At 51.5% G+C, this 17179-nt stretch overlaps 2 protein-coding genes across 10 annotated transcripts in view; one reads left to right on the forward strand and one right to left on the reverse strand.

The window, feature by feature from the left end:
- LOC122392008 (maestro heat-like repeat-containing protein family member 1) overlaps positions 1-11846 on the forward strand; it is a 46440-nt gene extending 34594 nt beyond the window's left edge. For 3 of the 9 annotated variants that reach the window (XM_043386413.1, XM_043386414.1, XM_043386412.1), the window contains 13 exons: positions 315-483; positions 809-947; positions 1501-1663; positions 5475-5680; positions 6074-6208; positions 6528-6642; positions 6951-7097; positions 7467-7493; positions 8307-8495; positions 8824-8979; positions 9345-9479; positions 9790-9892; positions 10131-11846. In XM_043386413.1, the coding sequence (XP_043242348.1) occupies positions 315-483; positions 809-947; positions 1501-1663; positions 5475-5680; positions 6074-6208; positions 6528-6642; positions 6951-7097; positions 7467-7493; positions 8307-8495; positions 8824-8979; positions 9345-9479; positions 9790-9892; positions 10131-10279 (1833 nt within the window). In that variant the 3' untranslated portion in view covers positions 10280-11846. Of the gene's footprint in view, positions 1-314; positions 484-808; positions 948-1500; positions 1664-2505; positions 4454-5474; positions 5681-6073; positions 6209-6527; positions 6643-6950; positions 7098-7466; positions 7494-7887; positions 7972-8023; positions 8225-8245; positions 8496-8823; positions 8980-9344; positions 9480-9789; positions 9893-10130 lie in introns of those variants that run through there. The other 6 variants (XM_043386419.1, XM_043386415.1, XR_006258441.1 and 3 more) reach the window with 5 other exon arrangements.
- A 3839-nt stretch (positions 11847-15685) lies between these two features.
- On the reverse strand, positions 15686-16710 carry LOC122392009. The gene is made up of 2 exons (XM_043386420.1): positions 16317-16710; positions 15686-16037 (listed from the first exon to the last, which is right to left on the reverse strand). Exons 1-2 carry the CDS (start codon positions 16491-16493, stop codon positions 15825-15827), a joined length of 390 nt encoding a protein of 129 aa, XP_043242355.1. The 5' UTR covers positions 16494-16710; the 3' UTR covers positions 15686-15824.
- Positions 16711-17179: the final 469 nt, after the last annotated feature.

Consider the following 17179-nt stretch of genomic DNA (forward strand, 5'->3'; position numbering starts at 1 on the left):
ATTTGTTGGTGAAATCTTTAATAATGTTATTTGTTTTTGACTTGGAGCCCGTGTCGTCTCATTCAGAATTTGAAGCTTGTTCAATGCGTTCTTCAGTATACCTCATATGTTCGTAATTTATTGACAAGCGGCTATGGGCTCGTATTGACGTCGCTAATCGGTGCGATGCCTGAAACACCCCAACTCACTAATCCAACGGGGCATTGGGGCCTTGCTCGACATCTCCCTCTTTCAATTAACTTTCCCGAACCCCTACGTCCTCATTCCTCTTGCGGGCCTCCCAGCTGACCCCACCTACCTACTCCTTTTGACAGATTCTGAGCGAGCGGGTCAGCTCGACGCAGATCCGCTCGTTCTTCGAGACCCTGCTGCCGGGTCTGTTGGACGTCCACCCGACCAGCTCGCTCGGCGGAGCCGTCACCGTCACCGTCCTACTGCGCATGCGCGGCGCAGAGTTCTACGAACACGTGCCGGAGGTGCTCCGTGAGTTATGAGGGGAGGGTGGAGTCGACGTGGAATGTGCAGGCTGGAAAGGATGTTAATCAGTGTTGATGGTGAACGCATTATCGTCAATTGGTCTTGGATGAGAGCATTCAGAGTTAGGGACTCCTGATGCCTTGTTATCAAATGTCTCATTGCAAGGATATCAACTACATAGTACCTACTTGTTGTTGTTTCCGAACATCTTATGGTCCTCGGAAGTTTAAATGCAATGATTCAGTATACGCGATCACACACGTTGGCAGCCACAGCCGAACTTGTAATCGTGTCTCCTCCCATTTACACTGCTTTCTCCGCTGTGTTTCAGGCGGTCTACACACCAAACTATCCGAGATAACGCACCCAGAGACGCGCCAGGAGGTACTAAATGCCGTTCAGACGCTCTCATCTCATCACATCGTGGCCGTGACGCAGGCCCTGCTCGCCTACCCGTTGCCTTATGACGAGTGAGTGCTGGGGAGGGACTGGACCCGCTGTATCTTGATGCATTGGCGTTGCTCCCTCCCATCAGCTGCCCTATGACGAGTGAGTGCGGGGGACAAAGAAAGGGGCAGGATCTGTTGTGTTGTGCACTGCAGCTCACTGTAATCCACAGGCGCCCCTCGCCTATCCCCTGTCCTACGACTAGTGAGTGCCTGGAGGGCTGCGCTTTTGTTATGTTATGACAGTGCCGAGTGCGTGAGGAAGAACAAAAGGCTCGGAGGACTTCGCATTTTCTCTCATTAATATACTTAGATGTAAAATTAATTGTTGACGCTTTGTCTTCCACCGAATAGCTTGCACGTATTCTATCATGTCAACGCCCATTATAAAAACGACTGTAAGCCATCCGTGCTGACCGCTACCGTCTTCCCGTTCAGTCACGTGGCTGAACTCGTGGGTGCCCAACAGGTTAGCGACAAGTCAGCGCAGCTGCCGCAGGTCGTCACTCATTGTGTTCGTCAGTCACGTGACCGTATTCCCTTAGTCAAGTGACACCGTCCCCTGTGCGCCCGCCAGTCACGTGACCGACTGCTGGCGTGTGATCGGCCGCGACTCCCGGCTCTCGAGTAACATCCTGCAGCAGTTTATGGAGCTGGTCAGCTCGTCTGCGCCCTATGAGGAGCAGCGGGATCCCGGCCGTGAACAGCCCGTCCGTATCGCCATGCTGCAACCGCTCTGTGTAAGTGAGGGGCGCGTTGGCAGGGGAGGGGGGGTGGTCTTGGTCGGTCTGGTGATGGAGCGAGGAATGATGGTGGTGGTGGTGGTGAATGGTTGGTGGTGGTGGGGACTAAGAGAGCTTCTTATCTTCAGAGATTTTTTTTTGTAAACGGTTGATATTGAGTACTGGGTTGAACTTCATTTTAGTTCGATTGATGTGATTTATGGAGGATGCTGCGTGAGCTTTACCAAAGAAGATGGGTTTTTACAAGTTGGTACTTCACGTCTCGTTTGTGCTCAAGTTCTGAATTCTAAACTTGATATTGCCATGAAAGGAATGAACAAAATGAAAATGGAAAACTAATTTCCCGATATTTGAGCTTGTTATTCTCCGACCGAAATGAAACAATCGGCATGAACAGACTATTATTGATATCGATGAAGAGATATTTTAGAGAACTAACACCAAGCAAAGGTTGATCGCGGGGGTTACTTAGAAGCGAGTAACTGCAAATCAAGTTTTTTTCTTTTTTTCCTACCTCCCTAGATGTACATTGTACAATACATAATGCATGAATGTTTTTGTACGTACCTTGCTCTGTCGCTTGCATGACGTCTTTGCTTTATGTTTGCCTGAATTATTCTTATATCAATGAAAAAATACCATCGATGAAAGTTATTTAATCTCTTCAACATTCTCTATTCTCTGTTTCTTTCTAGCATTATTTCGCGTCTTCTGCGCGCCTGTTTGTGTGTCCTGTTTGCCTGGGTGTGTGTGTGTCCCGCCGGGCCGGTGGTGGGTCTGGGTCTGGGTTTGGCGCTGGTGGTGGCCGCTCTCTGGCACGCTGTCCCTGCTGCGCGCAGCTGCTGCACCCGGCGCTCTGGCTGCCGCTGATGGTGGTGGCCCTGCTGGTCTGCGGCGCGCCGCTCGCCCTGCTGCTGGCCACTGTCGTCTACCCGGCGTGCCGCACGGTGGCCGCCCTGGCGGCGCCCAGCCGGCAGCCGGCGCGCCGCTGGCTCACCTACTGGTGCCTGCACGCGCTGCTGGCCGTGCCGGGTCCGCTGTGGGTGGACGCGCCGGCCGCGCTCCGACTCAGCCGCACGGTCGTGCTGCTCTGGCTGGTGGCGCCTACGCGGCTCGGCGGCGGCTGGCGCTGGGCGTATGGCCGCGTGTTCCGCCGCGCCGTGCTGCGACGACACTCACTGCATACTGAGGCCACGTGGAGGCTGCGTGAGCTGCTCGATGTGGCCGCGGAGAAGTCTGCCCAGCTCACCGTGGAGGATATGGTGGCGCAGATGGAGACCGAGACCGCCGAGCCGGGCGCCGGACTGGACTCGGACTCCGATCTCTCCGACATGGAGCTGGAGCGGGCGCTCCAGGAGGCGGCCGGCTGGCTGCCGCACGGAGAGCTCTTCGCTGACGACGAGGCGTCTCCAACACCTCCCTCTGTGCTCTCTCGGCCGCCGACCCCGGCCAACTCCTCTCGGCCGCTGACGCCGGTGGGCGCGCCGCCGACAGCTGCGATGCCGCCGCCGCCCCTCCCGGCGTCACTCCCGGAGAGGAAGCGCTGCCTGACGGAGCGACCAGCTCGCCGACGGATGCCTTCAGGTCGGCCGCCGCTGCCGGCGCGTGTGGCGGAGCTGGCGGGCCGCGCGGGCGCGACGGACTCGGCCGGTGACGGCGACTCGATGAGGCGCAGGAGTTCGTCCTGGTTCGGCCGTCTGGTGGGCGGCGACCAGCCGGAGGCCCGACCGCAGCATCGCAGGAACCGCTCCGTCTCCGGCCGGCGCACCTAGCGCGGCTGGCAGGCGCCGGTGGGCGTCGTCGGTCAGCACGTTACATCGGCAGACAGGCAGTAGACAGATGCAGCCTCTACCGCAGTGGGAGACGTATCAGACACCGCCTGCGCCGCACACGCTAGCTGGGAAAATAACAGTACATCAGAAGACATCCGCTGACGCCTCGAAAGTCGAACTCCGGAAACATTTCGACCTGGAGCACCCATCACCATCGGACTTCACGAGGAGTGGTTAACATCAGACGACTCTCCGCCACGCGTCGTCTCAAATGTGGTCATTCGTCATGTCTATGGCTGGGAGGGGGGGGGGACGATAGGGGAGCGGGAGAGGGGGCGCATTTCAGGGATCGGGTCGGGGCGGGGAATGGAATAGAAACCCATGACGGGAGGGGAAAGCCGAGAGAAAGAAAGTTGGGAGAGTGGGCTAGCAGGTAAGGGCTAGGATGGATTGGATATTGAGTCCAGTTTATGGGTCTTTTTAATATGTTTTGTGTGTGCTGTGAATTGGGAGCTATATAATAGTCATCGTGAGCGAAACGCCAAAGCGAATATTGGCAAGGTTCTCAGAATATTATCAGGATAGAATGTCGTTTCGACACGGAGTGCAATATAACTAGTTAGGCAAAAGTAGTAAGCAGTGAAATGATTATGAATGTCAAATGGCTACCATCGATCGCTGGACCTACTGGTAGTGCTTTTACTGGACTGAGCTCGGTCGTTTGTAGGGATGTTAAGTGCCTGTGTAGGGATGTAAAGTGCCTGTGCGTCTTGTCGGTCGATAGCTTTGTCGTGGCTGGGCTCTTCATATGACGACTGGTTTGAATCAGGTCGGCTGTGACTCTTGGCAAGCCTTTTCTAGCTGTTAAGTCTCTGAATAGCACATTGATAGCCGTTTTTGGGATTCAGTGCGGTTCAGTTGTACCGAGGCATGCTCGACGAGATCTGATATTTTATGTAAATGTTGCAGAAGAGGGGAGTGATAATACACGATTTGTATTTTACTTTGTATTCAAAGTGATGATAAAGGTGATAATTTTCGGAGCTCGGGCATATTATTCCATGGATATTTTTGTCTTCAAAATCTGCCTTGATAAATGATCTTCGTTGCATCACACGGACATCTAAAAATTGCAACAACGTCTGTCTCATCTTGCTGAACCGTGTCGTTACCAAGTTAAGCCAGTCGCTGCCACGCTGTATACACTTCTCGCTCGTCCAGCACTGAATCTACCGCGAAACATAAACACAGGCGCGACAAGTGCCGACACCGGACGGCTGGAGATTTGACAGTCCCTGGGGACCCCGCCGCGCCCGGTCCACAGACTGCATGGCCTGAATGGTACAGCTAGGGACATCTGGCGGTGACTGGATGAAACTGAGCTTTGGGCCCCGCCGACAGGGAGCGCGACTGAACGGTGACCTGTGTTTGATCGGGGTCGATGACCTGATGATTGAGGACTGGGTCGTGTTAGTGATGGTTGATGAAGGCTGCTTCGACACCACAAGGCTATGAGCGCTGTCTGGCTTGCTCTCTGGCTTGTTCCACTCTGACCTGACCTGACTTGACTTGGCATGACCTTGGCAGGTTGATATTTGACCCTGGCAAGTTTAGGATTGCTTTTTGTTTCCAACGTAATCCTTACTTGTAGAAAAAAACACCTTATCGACATTCAGACAAATCCTTATCATACCCAGCCTTACCAGCCCGAACTTCTTTCATCTTTCAGCCCGAATCTGTTTCACCCTGTATCATTTATATTTCTGACCAATTCAAAAAGATATGGGAACTTTACCCCTGAAGTGACCATTGCGCCTGAACGGTGATTCATACCCCTGACCAGTTACTCCCCTGGCCTCATCCCCCGACAATCAAGTTACGTAGCGCAACTGTTCAGCTCTAACCACCTCCCTTTACCCCCCCCCCCTCCGACAGGCCATCAGCGCGAAAACTGAGCTGTTCAGTTATAACCCTCTCCTTATCCCCTCTGACCCTCCCGTTACCCCCTCTAACCACCCCCTTTACTCCCCCTCCAGGCGATCAGCGCGATGACTGAGTTGTTCAGTCTGCCGGAGCTGGCGGACGCGTGCGGCCCGGACGTGCCTCAGCTGCTCTCTCGGCTGCTGCTCGCCCAGGCCGCCTACGTGGGCGTCTTTCCCCCGGTCTCCGGCGCCATCAACAAGAACCAGCCGGCCCACTCGTTCGTGCCCAACCGCAGCGCCTACAAACTCAGTCCGTTCAGGTACGGAGATATGAGGGAAGGGGCACAGTGGCAGGGAGCTCGGGCTAGGAGAATGCGGCACTTAGGGAGCCTAATGGAGGACTGGTTTGGTGTGCTGCGTTGGATGGTTTCAGATAATTGTCTAGAATAAAGCTCGATGCTCCGGGCTGTCTTCGTTGCTTCGTACGTTCGGTAAATCGTTTATTGTATCGTGTTATTAACTTTTTATTCGCCCATTCATTGGTGCGCTCGTTTCTGAAGGTATTTCTTCAGAATGGACAATAAATATCGTTTTTGGATGCTGACTTTACAGCCCAATGTATTGCCTATTCCACTCCCACGCTCATCCCTAGCTAATTTGTGACCAGTGCTGAGTGACTATGCGCTGACCGTGTTTCATTTTTGGTCCGCCAGGATCGCCAGTGAGGCGCTGCTCTCGTTCCTCCGCTGTGTGAAGCTCACGGAGCTGGCAGAGGTGCTGACGTCACACTGCGAACAGCCGCACGAAGATCTCAACCGCTACTCGGACTTTGTCATCGACCTGTCCAGGTAAGGCTGAACCGCTGACTGAGTCACTTCTGCGCGTGCTATCTTCGCTTTGTTTTGAGGTCTGATTATGGCTCCTGATATCAAGAGTGAATGCAATGCAGCAACTTATTGATTTTGGTCACAAACATGATGCACGCATTACATTGCAATTGCCAGCAGTGCTAATCTATGGAATCTAGCTTCATTCTTTCTTGATGCATAATCTTGATCTTCTAGTAGTGCCATCCATGACCTCAATACTCTCCTTTGCTCTTTCCCTGTCAGCCACTATGCCCCGTCGAGCAGCATCGGCTTCTGACATTTCCCTCTCCCCCTGCAGCGCTCTGGTGACCCACAGTGCCCACCTGATGGCGCCCATGGTGAAGTGCCTGGCGCCCGACCTATCCAGTATGTATGAGGCACAGCGGATCGCGGCTGTGGCCTTCTACGGAGAGGTAAGTCGAACGGTAGGGACAATGGTCGTCGTGTGGTGTAGGAAGAGTGCTGTTATGATAAGCTGTCCTAGTTTGACCGTGGCGACAGGATAGGTCTTGCGCTGTAACGCGACACTGTGGCCAGGAGTGAACATGTGACCTGACCTTATGACCTAACCGTATGGCCGAGGACCCTGTGTCAGTGATGACGCCGTGATCTGACCTTGTGAAATGACATGGCCTGACCTTGTACCCTGATTGTGACTTGACCCCGTGGTCTGACCCCTGTGACCTGACATCGTCACCTGACCCCGCGCCCCCACCGACAGCTGGTCCACCACCGGTGCGCGGGTAACCTGTCTCTGATTGAGACCGTGCTGACCAGCCTGTCGTCCCGTCTGATCGACTCGTCACCCGTGGTGCGGCGGCTCTGTCTGCTCGGACTGGGCCACATCAGTCACCTGGATCATCCGGGGGTGAGTGACGTTATATTATACACATCAGTCACCTGGTCTACCGGGGGTGAGTGGCTTCATGTCATACACACATACCAGTCACCTGGATCCCCCGGGGGTGAGTGACGGGATATCATACGGGGGAATAACACATCGGCAGCCTGGACCATCCGGGAGCATTCATGGTGTCACAACACCGACACACCTCAGTCACATTCACAGGAAGCTAAGTAGAAGATGAATTATCTCGAAACTTGTGGATCTTGCGTTGGTATTTGTTGGAAGTATTTAACCCTGAGTGATTCGTATCTGCTTAGTTGTCGTAAAACCGCAACATAGCTCTCCGCCCGCTGGGATCGTGGAGTGACCGATATATTATTCCTTTTTCAGGGATTCGGTGTCGACTACACACATTTGGTAAGTCTTCATATGTTTCTTAGGCTTCATAAGGATATCTTGTGGTATCCTACTACAATTTCCTTGCTGAAGTTGTTTATTAAGATTTTCACTTCTTCGGGATTATTAGAAAGTCACTCGTAGTACGCGCTAAATCGCAGTGTCTGTGTTTATTGCTGCCGTGCAAAGGCAAAAATACTCTGTTGGGTCATTCAACCTCTGACCCAACATGTCCTGACCCAACATAGTAGTTTTTGCCTTTACACGGCAGAGGTGTCCTGCGTATCAGTCTTCCTTTCAGTAGCGTGTCACCCTGCTGACCTTCGTTCTTCCCCCGTTTCCCCTAAACCATCCAGTCCGCTCAGCAGTGAATGTCTGTCCTACTGACCCCATGTCTCACCCTTTTCTCCCCTAGATCGGCCAGTTTGCCCAGCCGGTGATGTCTGCCCTACTATCCCCCCGTTTCCCATGTTTCTCCTCGTAGATCAGCCAGCTCGCACAGTCGGTAATGTCCGTCTTGCTAACCCCATGTTCCCTCTTTCTCTGTATAGATCGGCCAGTTCGCCCAGCCTTTCAAGTTTCATGTCGGCTCTGCTGACTGTGTCCCCCCTGTCCCCTCCCTAGATCGGCCAGTTGGCCCAGCCGCTGATGCCCGCGCTGCTAACTCTATTCCCCCGTCCCCCATAGATTGGCCAGTTCGCCCAGCCGGTGATGTCTGCCCTGCTGAACCCTCTCCCTCCTAACCCGCTGTCTCCCCCGTTTTCTCCCCCTAGATCGGCCAGTTCGCCCAGCCGGTGATGTCGGCTCTGCTGACTATACCCCCGTTTCCCCTAGATCGGCCAGTTCGCCCAGCCGGTGATGTCAGCACTGCTCGGCGGACTGGACGACCGCGAGGAAGCCGGTGATGGAATCCCTCTGCAGGCCATGACAGCCCTGTGCGGTGTGCTGAAGGTCGTCTCTAACGAGCAGGTGCAGCACACGCTCATACCAATCACCATACGGATACGAGTCTACTTCGAGAGCGTGAGTACTGGTGGAGGGAGGAAGGGGTTATGTGGGAGAGCAACTGATATGATGTGTGCTTTGGTGCTTGTCTCGTCGGATTTTATAGTTCGATCCTATTAACCGCTATAAGTGGCTGCCCTGTAAAAGACGAAGAAAGACAGCTTTTCACGTGAATGGACTCTGTCGTTCTTATGCATAAGAGAAGTCAATTCGTGTGTCTCAGAGCTGGAGTATTCCCCCCTTCCTGCAGGGAGGGTGGAAGGTAACCTTCCTCCCTCGTTTGGAGCGGGCGCCCCCAGCCGCCTCTGTACGTTGCTGACGTCCTGTTTCCCCTGCCCGCCCACAGGAGTCAGTGGCGCTGCGTTCCACCTCGCTGGGCCTGTTTGGCGCGTGCTCGGCGTTCTGCCAGGGCGGCCTGCACGACCAGTACATGGAGCAGGCGCACAACAACCTGGTGTCGCTGCTGATTCACCTCAACGACCCCGAGCCCAGCGTCGTGCTGGTGAGAACATGGGGGTCAGGATGAATAGGGAGGAGCAGGGAAGGGGCGGGACAGGGCAGGAGTTACGGAGACGCGGGACCGTGATCAGGCGATAGGAACGCAATTCTGGTCAAAATGTCATGTAAAATGTTGTGATTCTCTTACTCAACGTTGACCGATGGGACCCGGAGAGACCTTATGGAACCTTGTCTAATCCAATTTAGCCCCAAGAGTCCCGCCGTAGCACAATGCGACATCGTGAGATCCTGTGACCTCTTTTGACAGATAACCACTGTCTGACCATATGCTAACCCGTCAGGGCCTTATAACTTCATTGAACTCTGTGGTCACCTTCTCACTCTGTGACCCCTTCTGGCCTCCACTAGGCGTGCAAGTCGAGCCTGCGTCAGGTGGGTCCTCTGCTGGACGCCAAGGGCATCAACGCGATGCTGCAGAAACATCTCATCGACGAGGGGAAGCTGCAGTACGCCAACTTTGTCAGCGATCTCTCCAAACTCATGGTGAGGAATGGGAGTGGCTACCGGCTGAATGAACGGGTGGTGGCTGGCTGAGGGGACCGAGTGGATACTGGTGTTGACTTGTTACATATCAATGCACCAATAATGTCCAGCAGCAGCTCAGTGCAAGTGACTGCTCAGCTTTCCGATTATTTGTCTGAAATATGGAATAATTGCCGTCACTAACAGAGATTGTCTACCCCAACAAGCATGTCATATTACAGTGTTCATGAACTCAGCGCACAATAAACCTTAAACCATATTCCGTCATTCAGCTCTCCACTGCTCAACATGTGACCCCACGTCTCCTCAGGTGGAGGAGCTAGAGCCGAAGCTGCACATGTACATCATGAGTCTGCTGGCTCACTTCCGCTCCGGATGGACGGAGCTGAAGGGCACCGCCGCGCTGCTCGTCGGTAAGGCTCGGGCGGGAGGAAGATGGGAATTGGGAGGAAGAGTGACTTGAGGATTGATACTTGAATGAAAGCTCACGCAAGTTTTCAGGAATTTCCTTCTGGCTGAATGTAAGCTGATGGCGTTACTCTTACACATGAATAACGCATTAATCTGCTACACATTCTGTCCTATTTGCTATATTACGTTTGGTGCCTCTTTGTGTCACATGATGTAACATTCCCGTGCCCCCTTTCGCAGCGTTCCTGTTGTGTAACCTGCCCGCCGAGCATCGCTCCAACGTGAAGGTCCAGCCGGTCTGCTCCGGTCTGAAGAAGCTGCTCCAGGACTCTGACTGGCACGTGCGGTCACAGGCCGCCAAGGCCATCTCCCTTCTGCACGACTACTGAGCCGGCGTTTCTCGGGTGAGACCTAGGAGACCTCAGGACTTGTAAGTGATGACCTGAGGTGGCCTTACCAGAGCCAGCATTCTGTGACCTTGAGTGAGGTCTGAGGTGACCTCAGGACTAGTGAGTGATAACCGGAGGTGACCTTACATGAACTTTACGGCCCTGTTTGGGGGTCGCTCATTACAGGATTAGAACGAGTGACCTCTCTCATACGGACCGTCACGTTGTGCGCGTGTGCGTGTGTGTGTGTGATAAGCAAAAGCCCTTCCGGACGCCTCCATATAATGTGAGCCTCGTGAATGGAGCGGCTGTTAACGAAGCTGCGGAGTTTCGTTCCGGACTCTGAACTGTTGCGCTGGGAGCTCTGTGTCTGGACCAAGCCAGGAGTGATTTCCCTGGTTCTTGACTATCACACGCAGGCTCAGGGCCTGTCTGTCAGACTTGCCATGGTCGGGCCCTCTAAGAGCTGGTGGCAGTGGGTTGCCCTTTGAGGCCTTGCTACAGTCTCTCGCACGAAACTCTAGTCGCACAATGTCATGAAGAGTGGGCTCTAGACTTTCACTGTTGCGTTTTCCCTCGCCTTAGTGTGAACATACGTTATGTTAGGGGCATTCGCCAGAAACTGTATCGTTTGCTTATCGAGTCAGAAACTTGACTGAAGACTGCGATATTTTGTCTCGTTTATTGGCTACATGAATCGTTGGGTAGTCGACAACGCATAAAAGTTAAGTATAATCATAATTATGGCTAGTCGCGCTGTCTGGACTGTCGGCTGCCGTCCGATCGACAGTGATTCCTTGGCAGCCCTCCGTCGTTACTGTAACTGACAAATTCTGCGCCGCTGTGATCACATTTCACGACTACTCTGTGCCGCCTTTTGCCGCGGCCGGAGCGCCCTAGCCAGTGTCTGTCGCTGCACAGAGGCCGGGGTTCGGGTGGCAGTGTGCGACAGATCAGTGGCCGCGTACAGAACACTCCCACACGGCTGTGACGATGAGACAGTCGCTTCTGAGTTGTGAGTCCGTGGCCGGCGCCACTGGTGCCGTGAATCGCGGCTGGAATTTGTACCTCGGGGGCTCCGCCGGAGTGCTTATCCGTGTTTCCGTTCATTGTATCTCGCCGCGCTGTGTATCGGTCAACTGGGGTTTCCGCTGGTTGTTGTACGCATTCCGCGCTGCTCGCCGCTGTATAGTATGTCCTGTGCGGCCCGTGTAGGTGATATTTATGCCGATAGATGGCAGCAGCTGCGCCAGTGCCTTGCGCCGGACGCGCCGCCGCGTCACCAGTTATCTCGTGCAATGGTTGTCCCTATCGCCGTATACCGCCGTAGTTGCGGTGTCGGACTCCGGCGTTAGTACGAGGCGTCGGTAGGGATATCGGCTTGTGGGGGTGTTCTGCGCCGGCGCGTGTGATACTTTATATCAAACGGCGCATCAGGTATATTCATTTGCGCCGTGTGTAATTCGGTTCGCCTCTGTAACTGGCGACCTCCGAGGCATTATATTATTATGGCCGAATGGTTGTTGTTGAGTGGTGAAGTTGAAATAAAGAGCTATAGTTGGAATAACTGGTTGTTTGCTAGAAGTACAACTTACACAAATTAATAAGCTCGCAAGAAGATGAAACTTGCAGGACATCGTTAGCTCCCGGGCCCACACTTATTATATTTTACCAGTAAAACGCCTTTTGGGCGAAGAACGAGCGAGCGAGATAGTGAGCCCTGCACGTGCGGAAGGGCGAGAGGGTACTTCCAACGGGCTTGTGCAAAGCACCCTTCTAACCGGTCGCTAGCGGTGTGCCAAATTTGAACGCAATCGGCCCAGCCGTTCCTGAGATCTGGAAGCGGCATTCTGCACGTGCGCACGTGCAAACGGGGTCCAAAATGACTTTTGCACGGCACCCTAATAACCGGTCCCCAACCGTGTACACTCGGGGGCAGATTGATGTTCCACCACTCCCTACCCATCGGGCTCCCATGGCTCAGCACTGGCTGCTGCCAGTGGCAGCACTGGCAGCACTGGCACTGGCAGGCAGTGCTGAGCAGTGCTGAGGGCAGGCAACACTGGAAGCAGCCAGTGCTGAGCCATGGGATCGCCCGATGGGTAGGGAGTGGTGGAACATCAATCTGCCCCCGAGTGTACCTAATTTGAGCGCAATCGGCCCAGCCGTTCTCGAGATCTGGAAACGCCCCCTGCACGTACGCACGTGCAGTAGCACCCTAACCGCAACACATGGGAATGCATTGTCTGGTGGTTGCCTACCTGTATGCCAAGTTTCAGCGAAATCGCCCCAGTAATTACCGAGTTACTGAAATGGGAACAAATTTGGCACCTCTTCTTTTTGTATTTTGCACGCGCAGTGGGGGTCACTCACACAGATCAAGAGTATCCGACCTTTGGTAGAAGGGATGCAGCTACCCTATAAAAATTACCGCAAAACAATCGCTGACGCCGCTGCTAAGATATGGGTCTCTCAAAATCATTACTTTTGCAAAACTGCTTGAACACCCTTGACTTTTCACGTGGTACGTGCCACGACGGTCACTGAGATGTATCAAAAGTAGTCAATTACGGGGTAGAAGGGATGGGGCTACCCAGCAAAAAAAGACTGCAGGCCAATCGGTCCAGCGGTTGCTGAGATATAAGCCTCTCAAAAGCGTTACAGGCCGGGCCGGGCCGGGCCGCTCATACTGAGATTTTTCCGTTATTTTGAAAAGACTTCGCTTCGCTCGCTGCGCTCGCTCGCTCGTAATCATATTTTGCTTAACCCTCGCCCCGCTGAGGCCCTCGGTCCCCCAGATTTCCATGTCGTGCTGGGGGGTGTCGTTTGACCCCCCCCCCCTTCTAGCACGGCTTCTGGGTCACGTAGCCAGTAGCCAGACGCGGCAGGCGGCGTTCGAAAGTACGTCAAAGGTAATGAGAAATTACGAAGGTCATTTTTAGGTGAGGTAAAGGTCAGGGCACGAGAAGTCATCGAAGGCTAAATTTCGCATTGACAATTTTCGACAAACCGGCGCATAGCTCGAACTGAATAGAGCTACAGCCCCGCAAGCATTTGATAGCCCTTTTAACGCTCTTTCCGGTCAATCTTCTCATGTTTGACTGAAGGTGAACGACTTAGGGCTTAGCCTTCAGAGGGCAAAAACTGCCAAAAATAGACCTTTTAACTTTTTAAGGAAAGGCCCTTTTTCTCAAAAACCTTTTCTCGAACCTTGCACGAGCCTAACTTAACCGGCATTTTTAACATTTTGAAAATCTGACTTCAGGTCAAGGTCATGACCTGATCGGAAAAGGTAATGTTGCATATCAGTCGATACGTATCGTTGAGGTGTTTTCACCGCTTTAGCATGTCCCTATCAAAAGTTGCTGTCAAAAAACTGTTGGGGAGCTTTCATGACCTGACATGACCTCAGGGGCACAAAGAGAGGTCACGGGTGCAATTTTCCGATTCAGTGTGTTATCCCGCGCCCCGTTGGGCTCTGCCGAGCAACGCGCCCCGTTGGGGGGGGGGCATTTTGCCCCCCCCCTAAGATCTCGAGAACCACGCAACCTAGCGACAAGCGGCAAACGGTGTTGGATAGCCCCATCAGGGAACTACCTTGTGACCCAATTTTATTGACCTAGGTCAAACCGATGACGTCACAGGTCTGGTCAAATGTCCAATTTTCACCGTTTACAGGCATTTCAAGAAATGCGTTGTAAAATCGAGTAAAATGCATTTCATTGAAAATCGTCGATGGGGAAATGTTCTTCAAACACATATTTTGCTATTTGAGGTCATTGATACTAGGTCAGGTCACAGAGGTCAGGTCAGGTCACGGGGGATCACAATATGAAAGTGTCGTGTGATACATGTTTTATGGTCCATTTTACATGACATATGCGATTATGTGGGTCAGGCAGCCTTTGGGGCCAGCTTATGTCACGTTTTGGTCAAGGTCAGGTCAAGGTCAGGTCAAGATCAGGTCAAATAAGGTCAAATTACAAAGTTGATATTTTTGCATAAAATGGGTATCGAATCGATGCAGCTCGTCACAGGAAGTTCAATGGTGGTCTTTGTTTTGCCGTACGTGGTTTAGAATCGCTAAAAATTGAGTTCAAAAATTTGACGTCATCATTTTTGAACAGTTTTTCGCTATAACTTGGCCAAAAAACGAGATATCGATCTGAAATTTGGTATGTATATAGAAGAGCAAAGGGACTATCACATATATTCCGGTTTTTTTCGAAATTCGGAATTTTTTTTGATTTTTTTTTAGTTTTTCTAAAAAAAATCAATTTTTTGAATTTTTTGGGTCAAAAACCAAAAATTTTGAAAATCCGAGATAGCAGTTTTGTAGCGCCGCTTTTTGTCTACTAGACCATATAAAGAACTTTGAAATTGCTTGATAACTGTAGATTTGGTGAGCGTTTCAAGATTGCATGTGTTTTGCTCATTTTTGCTCGAACATGACCTCAGTTTGACCGCAATAACTCCTGACCTAAGGTGACCTAAGACTTGAAATTTGGTGTGAAGGTGACAAATTGATGCCCGGGAAGGTACTGAAAATTTGGCGGCGCTGCACGCCGCCGTTTTCTTGCTATTCAGGAAAAACCACGGGGGGGCAAAATGCCCCCCCCCCAACGGGGCGAGGGATTGCTTAGATATAAACTGATGTTATAGAGTTTTTAGAACGACATTCATCACAAAAGCATTTCAATTTTCTCCCATAGAATATCCTTATAGAATATCCTCGTTCATATAGGCCTGTCCCGTAGCTCAGTTGGTAGAGCATTGGACTCCCGGTGGTGAGAGCCCGGGTTCGAGACGCTCCGGCGCTCGATATATGAGACTCCTGACGGGGATGGTCTGCGGTTGGTGGGAGCAGCCGCAGCCAGTTGAAGTCAGTTGAGTGGGACAGGCCGTGTCCGGCTTTGAAGGGCACGTTAAACTTTGGCATCTAAATTCTCCCGTTACCCGGAATTGCGCGATCGGACGGTAGGGGTCGGGGTCTACGCAACAAGCTCTGCTTAGCGTGGGCTCCGGCTCTGTCAATCCGTCCATTCAAACATTCGAGCTAAATTTATATAAAAAAAAATATGCGCTCAAGGTCAAGGCTTAAAGCGAGACCGGGATTCCATATTTGTAGTCCTTTTTGCCTAGCTGTCATTTTATCATTCTGAGTTCAGCTTTGTTATCTGAAAGCTGCTGGTGACTCGCGTCCGTTACCTTAGTGGAAAATGTTCAGGCGCCGTGTAATGCGGTACAGCATACGTAACAGGCGTTCGCTACCGCTGCCATCTAGTGGCCGAGATGTAACAAGCTGAACACCGTATTCATTGTTTATAATTCTCTCGCATTTTCTCACGCTTATTGTTAGTTGATCATGCAGTCTAAAATATGTTTGTCAAGAAAGAAAAGACACAACATCGATAAATGATTTATTAAATCAAATTTTACTATAAATATACTTTCCCAGGACAATGACAGACAAAAGAACTTCTTTCATTACACGCCACGGTGTTTGAGTTCAGACACTAGCCAGAAGCAACAGTGTTGTTTGCATTCACGGTATTTTCAGCACGCAAAGGTTGAAGCCGGAGACGTGAAGCATGAGCCTGACGAAGAGGATGGCGGCCATGGCGGTCAGGATCGGGTGCTGCGCCAGGCCGTACTGCAGCTGGGAGAGGCCCTGCCAGACCTTGGTCATCAGCGACGGCCCGCGGTACTCCTGGTTATCCGAGTCGTCGCCCATGAACGGCCACTGCCGGCTGGATATCTGAAGACGGGATAAAATATAGCGTTAGGTTTGCTTTATGCGAGGTTGACATGTAACTACGTAGCGTAATTGAAGAGTGTACCCCATATTATCGTTATGTGTCACAATTCGAGCGATTCAACGTCATAATTTGCTCAAAATTGTTATATGCAAAGTGATATACTTGAATTGACTATGCAAGCATGTTTCTTCAATAAATGAGTAAAGAAAAAGACAACAGCCGAGGAAGGGTGCAAAGGCATTTAAAAAAGAAAGTGCATGTGTGGGACGCACACTTACCCAGCTTTTATTCTTCTGCGTTGACTGTTTTAGTGGTTCCTCGACTATTCCAGCCTGCATGCAGTCCTCACAGTCACATGGCGGAGCACCCTGGTTCGCCACGTCATCGACGACTGCATCTCCAGCTGGGTCGGGTGCTGGCCGAACCCTGGGAGAACGGTTTCGTCGTCTCGGCATTTTCGATTTTTATAACCACGCAAATAAGCCTTTACTACCTAGCCTACAAAACTTGAACTTCACCGAAGACTTAGAAAAAGAAATAAGCTACGCCAAATTTAGCTGAAGTTGATACCAATCTTTAAAATTCGCAAATAGTTTCTCTTTTCGATAAATACCCTATCGCAAAAATTGCATTCAACGTCAAATGAGATGCTGAATAAAATGCAGCACGAGCTTCTCATGAGCTTTCCTGAAAAGGCATCTTCCTTTTGTGTTAGTATAAACTGGCATATAGGAGCCTCCAATGTTCCAACAAATAAAAAAGTGTTGACCGTGTTTACGGTCGAAGCAACTATGTGTAGTGTTGGATGTATAATCACTGAAAATGTACTCTCATTAATGGAGTTTTTGAAAGGGCAGATGAATAATTCAAAAAGGGCGTTTTCGTGGCTTTTTATATATAACCAATATTTTTTTTTTCAATATAAGTAGACATTTCGTTAAACACATAAGTGCGAATGGCTCGACATGCTCGCCTCATTTTACAGCCCACACTAAGTCATGAAGTTTCCTGTGAACCGGTATCTAATACATGGTGCAGATTGCAATTTTATGTAATGTCAGATTGCAATTTTATGCATGGTTTCCAAAAAAACATTACTTTTCACCACGCATTGAAGTATTAAAGTGCATAATTTTACAAC

The sequence above is a fragment of the Amphibalanus amphitrite genome, unplaced genomic scaffold (assembly GCF_019059575.1).
Source record: "Amphibalanus amphitrite isolate SeventyFive unplaced genomic scaffold, NRLGWU_Aamphi_draft 000465F_arrow, whole genome shotgun sequence".
Taxonomy (NCBI): domain Eukaryota; kingdom Metazoa; phylum Arthropoda; class Thecostraca; order Balanomorpha; family Balanidae; genus Amphibalanus; species Amphibalanus amphitrite.